Source organism: Lissotriton vulgaris, chromosome 1_2, assembly GCF_964263255.1.
Source record: "Lissotriton vulgaris chromosome 1_2, aLisVul1.2, whole genome shotgun sequence".
Taxonomy (NCBI): Eukaryota; Metazoa; Chordata; class Amphibia; order Caudata; family Salamandridae; genus Lissotriton; species Lissotriton vulgaris.
Genome location: NC_141686.1, coordinates 22,018,129 through 22,025,118, shown reverse-complemented (window position 1 = coordinate 22,025,118; position 6,990 = coordinate 22,018,129). Strand labels below are relative to the sequence as shown.

Here is a 6,990-nt window from a genome sequence, read left to right as displayed (position 1 = left end):
TGAAAGTAGATTGATTCCAAGAAGCCGTTGCAGAGCAAGCAACGCATCCGCACTGCAACACTAGGCGAGACCTAAAACACAATGGCTGAAGTGGGCCGCTCCGTGCTGCATGCTGCCGTGGGTGGAAGCAAAATGTTAATAACTCTAAAGCAGACCAGTGGATGAAGAACGCTAACTGAAACCTTTATATGTAAATATATAGTGGTTATATATTTGTCGTACAATCAAAAGGTCTTGGCTAACGCCAGACCCAAAAATGACCATCAGCCCTGCCACCACTTTTTATTAACATTTTAATCAATAGTTTTTCTGTGATTGTTTTAATTCTTTAGAAAAAATAAATCGACAAACGGCTGCCGTGTACATGATTATTCCCCACCATCAATACTCACCAGGATTTTAAATAACCTAACACTGGACTAAATGTAACAAGATTTTGCAGCACTTTCAAACATATCTTGATTGCTGCTTTTGTAAAGTGGTGGAGAAATTAAAATACCTAGTAGAAACATTTCCAGTAAATGCACTTTCTTGTTTCAAAATGTATGCTTTATTTAAAGTCAAGTCCCTGCCTCCTAAAATGTATATATATGTCTTTTAATGGCATTGATGTCTACTGAAGTGGCGAACGTCACTACAAACCATGAACAAAACGTATCACTTAAGACATATGTACACAAATTACCAAGGGCTGCCTCAATGTGTAATCTTGTGACTACAGTGATGACTACTAACTCTCGCTCCTTCCATTTTAGCGAGAAGTTGCTATTCTGTAATACCAGGATTCCGTCTCACTTGTCACTGAAGATGTAATGTTAACCAAAGAATATCATTTAAATATGGACTCTCAAATGAGTTGAAGCACAAAATAAACAATCTTGTAAAAGGACTGTACTAAGGAATATCAAGCATAGGAATTATCGTGGTATCAGAATATTATAAACAGAATATTGAGGGGCAAGGTATCGAATGGTAAATGCGTATAGCGAGAGTATAGATTGACTATTACAAACTCCACATCGATGCACCTTAAAAATATATATATATTGTCAAGGTACATATATGTGGAGTTGGGAATAAAAAAATCTCCTTTCAATATTTCAGCCTTCATATTCTGCTGACAATATTTCATTCCATTGCGATTCCCATCTCGATTCTCCAGGGGCACACTCTATAAAAGTTTCAGTCTTGTAAACGAGCCCTCAATATGGCATTGTACACAGAATGGTGTTTGCTCGAGTTATCATGATACTACAATCAAAGGGAATTTGACACAATGGACCTGATTATGATGGCGGTGGGACCGCCACCGACAGGCCCTCGGTGGCAGCCTCACCGTCATCCAGCACATCGATCCGACTGCCGCATTAGGATACAGGCAGTTGAAGCTTGGCTGTCAGGAGAGGGGAAGACCGCCCCGTTCGACAAGATCAAGGATCCCGTTGGGGCGGCTGTCGGACTCCTATCCCTACAAAGAGGCACCGCCATAGGGATTAGGGTGTCCATTTACAACAACCTATTCATGGTGGTCTGACCAGCATGTACAGGCTGTTGAAAAAGGACTTTGGGAGCCCCAAGCAGGGCTTTCGTCCCCCATAGGCCACTGTACAGTGGCCCAGGGTGTATCCCTATGCATATCCATGCACCGTGTGCCAGGCACTACCTGGTGCCTGGCAAATGGTGCATGGAACTGCACAAAGTGCCTTTTTCAACAGCAGCTTGTGCTGCAGTCCTTTTTCTGGGCTGCAGGACAAGCCGCTGTTGAAAAATGCATTTTAGGGCAGCCTGCATGGCGGTCCTATCGTAATCTGGCGGTTGGAACCGCCGCAACATTGTCGGACGGACACTTCTCTGATCGCCGTCATAATCAGACCCATAGCGCTTGTTCGCATTGTTATGATTGTTTCTTCACAGATTTCAGAATCAGATTCCCATCTTGCTCCTGCACTTCCATGCCCATTTTCCTCAGCAGCGACCCGTCCGCCAAGCCTTGCCGCTCCATCTGTGCAATGATTGCCTGGTTTTCTTCGTTTTGCTCTGTGAGATTTCGGATGGCGTACACTGCCCACTGGTTCAGAACTGAGAGGAAAGTTAAGGAACATGACCATCTTGTGGCATAGACTGCTGTGATCTGAAACAAGGTACAACAGATGAAATAGAAATACAGTATTAGTATACTACATTAAGCCATGGTACTAGGTGATTTTTGCCTTCAAATCCAGACAGATGAAATCACTTTTCCTGAGGGTACTGTTTATGCAAAAAATTCGACATTCAACGTTTTCTTCTTCCTTCTGGTAGCAACTGAGAAAACCTTAATAACGTGCCAGGGAGATAAAAGAGGCACGGGTGTCCACTGTGACAGGGAAGCCAGAAAATAACTGACTGGCTATTACAGAATAGTCTGCATTTTAGAAACCTGAAGTCAGAACTGCTGGAAAGAGAAAACGAATACATTCGTATAGGACACGCACTGAAAACTGGCTCACATTCAAAGGTTATGATCATTTTGGAAGGGGCTTATATCTCACCAAATATGTCATTCCAGGTCACTGGGGCCTGCATAAGCTTAAGTGTCGCCGAATAGGCTTCAGTCTGAATTAAGGTTCCTACCTCGCTACATTGCATACTAATATAAACCTGCAGGGATTGTGGCAGGTATATTCCAATCGCGATTATTCTTTTAGGACAAATTATAATTAATAATATGAAGAAAACAAACAGAGCAAGTAAGAACAGAGAATGTAGAGGTCACAGAGAGTGTAGAGAACCCATCAGTGATAATTGTTTTGGACCCAGGGCAATCTGCGAGTGGATTGGGGGAGGGGGAGGTGGGGATGGAGTACAGTGTTTATCAGATGAAAAAGTATTTAGAGAAACAAATACATTTTTGATAATGCGGTTTAATAAAAAATTACAATATTAATCACATAGTGATTATACCTCTAAAAATAGTGCAGTGATCAACTACTATTAAGTTGGAAGAACAAACCACACTGGAGCCAAACACTGGTTGAGGTCGAGCAGAACTCCAGGTTCACTTTGGGCACTCTTGAGTTACTATCTTTGTTTCCGAATGCCAAGCAGACCTTTGAAGCAGAGGCTGACAGAGTAATATTGGCATTACTCGCCCACTCGAACCATAGATGAAAGTAAATAACACCGCCCTGAACCTAATCAGTAATCCCAGGTTTTCCAGTATGAACACCAATGGCAGCCAGAAGGCCACACAGGCACACTCACTAATACTCATGCATTCACACACACACCCATTCACAGCATGCACTAACAAATACATTCATATATACATACACAGACGCCCAAATATTAAAAAACATAACGTCTCAGGGAGGGACATGTCTGTGGTTCCAGAAGGGTTGGGACTGCTGCCTCCAGTCATTGGTATACACTACAGTAGGAGCTTTTACTCACGCTCACTGCCAGTTCTTCAACAGCCACCTACCCTCACCCCCACACAAGCACCAATGCTTATACCCCCACTCTACAACACTGGCCACAGCAACACACCACCAACATCCTCTTCATCACAGAGACCTAGCTCAACCCCTTATCGGCTCCCGACATCGCCACAGCAATCCCAGCGGGCTCCAAAGATCACTAGACAGAACTGAGGAGGGCTCACTATCATCTACAAGGAATTCATCAAATGCACAACATCCACAGAGAACAGCATCCCATTCAGGGAACACCTGTACTTTAAACTGCAAATCTCCAAAAATGCCACCCTTAACAGAAACCTCGCTGAACCACCACCTGGACCACAAGCCACCTTTACCAACCACATCCCGAACTTGTTGCTCCACTCACCATCGACTACAGAGCCTAACTTGTCCTTGGAGATCTGAACTTGCACTCAGAAGACCAAAACGATCCCAGGTTCACAGCACTCTTTGAAAGCTTAAGGAACATCAGACTCAGGCAACTTGTCTCAGAATCAATACACACTGCTGGACACACATCATCTATTTCCAAATCAACGCACAAAGTTGGCACCCATACCAGGTTTAGCATTTCAAGACACAGCTGGGGCAACATCACAGAAGCAGGCTCAGTCTCCTCAGCATGCATCAACCTAGCCCTACAGGCAACCGCGACAAGGACACCAACAACTTCAACAACTGGATAAAGAAATTTACGGACTCCGTCGCACTCATCAAACCCAGCAAGCACAGTACATCGAACAAGCAGGCCAGTTGGTACAGAGAAGACCTCTGAGACACCAAACTACACTGTAAACAGCAATTAACATATCGGGGAGAGGATGTGGTCTGACAACTACACTGCTGACTTTGGAGCTGGGAAACCAAGGTTCGAGCCTCGGGGGTCGCGTCCACATCCTGTAATTCTGGGCAAATCACTTAATTTCCCTGTGCCTACCAAAAAAATGAATGTGTCCTTGTGTAACGTAACCGGTGCTCATGTAAAGCGCTCCAATATCTTTGGGTCGAGTTCCCACTATATAAATCCACAAAAACAAAATTAGAACAGGTTTACTTACCTTCAGTAATGCCTTATTTGGTAAAGATTCTATCTAGCCAGTGATTCCTTAGGTCTATGGCAGACAAAATTTGGGCAAGCGTGAGCATATTGAACTTGAGAAGGTGCAGATCAAGGATAGGATGAACTCCGCCGTCCTTCTTTCGCACCAGAAAGTATCATGAATAACAACAATGATCTACTTCTAATGCTACTTTGGAAGGGCACCAAGGAAGCCCTCACGTCCTTTATTGACTGGCTGGACCGCTCGCAGGAACATCTCCGCTTTACAGGCGAATGCAAACAGAACGACCTACCCTTCTTAGATGTCACCATCCATGCTGAGGAAGGTAAACTGGGAACCCGCTTATTTTGAAAACCAACTGAAAGAAACACATTGCTCCAATATGCCAGCTACTACCCCAGAGGACTCAGAGATGGCCTGCCATTTGGACAATTCCTCCGAATCAGGCGTAACTGTAAGTGGTGTCACAACTACTTCAGGGAAGCCGATGTTCTGACTAAAAAACTTATCACCAGAGGATACCCTAAACGACTGGTTTCAAGAGCCCAAAAAAGAGCGTGGTATTGCCACAGAGAGCATCTTCTCTTCAACCAAACCAAACAACCATCAAGGAGAATTCCTTTTGTCTCCAAATTCAATCCTAACAGCAACAAAGTGGCCAAAATAATCAAGAAGAACTGGTCTATCCTCCGACCCGTCCAGGATTAACCTCTCTTCTCATACCAAAGAGGAGATAATTTGTCAACCCATCTGGTGCGAGCTATCACTTGGTCAGAAAAAACAGCGGATCACCACAGCATCACTGCAGCATGGGGTCTGCCACCAGTCCTGGGCCACTTTAAATGGCAGAGTTGCTCAGTGTGTGAACTTACAACCAACACCAAAGTATTCAAATACAAAAACAGAACTCATACCCTTAAAAACAACACCAATCGCAGATCCACCAACGTTATATATGCCATTGAATGTCCATGCAAACTTCTCTACATAGGCCAAACGACACAAACCATCAAAAACAGGATTGTGCAACATAAGAGCCGTATTAATTGCAAAGTGACCACAGCTCCCTTGGTAAACCATTACCTTGAGAAAAATCACAAGGAAACAGACATAAAATGGCAAGTAATTGAACAGCTGACCCTGCCGAAAAGAGGTGACGACATCCGTTCCCTCTTGAATAAGAGTGAATGTCGTTCTTTGTGACTCTGTTAACAATGTACTAAATACCATTGACGAGTGGAACTGCACTATTACCATCTGACTTCCTTTTCTGCCTTCACCCCCTGCCTCTCTGATATAAATGTACCGCCTACAACAACCCCCCCCCCCCCCATTCCTGTATCCTGATAGATAGACTCTATCCCTCCAAACCTTTCTCTTTATGCTACCCATGGATGTTCTATCATGGATTCATAACTTGCATGTGCTTTACTGTAATTCTATTTTTATCCTGATGACATCAGTGTATACACTACCTATGTGCGCTTAATCATGAATTTAAGTACACTTATGCGTGTGCTTTACTGTAATTTCCTTATTGCTATTGTAGTGGAGTGCTGTGGCTCACTGGTTAGAGGCGGCAGACCTGGAAGCAGAGAAGGGCCGGGACCAGGGTTCAATCCCTGACGCGGCAGGGTCGTGGACCAGGGACAACGGACTCGATAATTCTCGCCTCAGTGCCTACTCTAACCAGGGACCACACTCGGCAACTCTGGGCATTAAGCTTGCCTCATCTCTACAACGGCCCCCCACAGACGCCGGGGATGCCTGGTTTCACCTTGGAGATACCCAGAAGGGACCATCTCACAGGGAAAGCCAGGACGGGTTCCCCAGCGGTCTTCAGCGCCAGGACGCTCACGGGCAACAGTGCGCTTTACAAGTCCCACACATTTACATTTACATTTACATTACTATATAGGTAATTGTGTACCACGAGCTTCACTCTCTGCAACCTCGAGCTTCCTGTCTTTTCCTTGCCAGTCCTTGCTCGCCCTTGCACTCTGTGCCAATTTACATGCCTTCGGTCCGGACAGCTTTCTTTCCCGAGCTGCCTCTGTGACATGAGTCCCGCCCCCTTCCTCCCCTTTCCTCTACTCCTATCCCATCAGCTCTACCACACTTAGGTAGTTCTACGTCATCGGGCAGGCCTTTCTGGCCAATCTCTATTTAGCTTTGTTCCTGGGCCACAGATTGCCACAGCAACCCCGGGACAGCGTTTCACTCGCTCGAATTTCCATCGAGGAAAGGTAATACTTCCCGCCGTTTCCTACAGCCTCTTTGACCCGATCACCTTCGGACCCCCTTTTTCGCTGATCCCCTTTCCCCCTTCTTTACAGATTGACTCACCTCGCCTCCCCCATTACGTGGAGATCAACTCCCGCATCGCTCACGGATCACTTGGCTTCGGTTTATTTTTATCCCCTCTAAGTTCCCTTCTGCCTTGCATGCCTGGCTCCTGGTGTACCCGC

The 6,990-nt window shown here is 45.2% G+C and overlaps 1 protein-coding gene across 1 annotated transcript in view; it reads right to left on the bottom strand.

Annotated features, from left to right (window-relative positions):
- Positions 1–527: 527 nt before the first annotated feature.
- ATXN10 (ataxin 10) overlaps positions 528–6,990 on the bottom strand; it is a 1,037,424-nt gene continuing 1,030,961 nt past the window's right edge. The window contains exon 11 of the mRNA XM_086952750.1: positions 528–2,079. Coding sequence (XP_086808876.1) covers positions 1,895–2,079 — 185 coding nt within the window. The 3' untranslated portion in view covers positions 528–1,894. The remainder of the gene's footprint in view (positions 2,080–6,990) is intronic.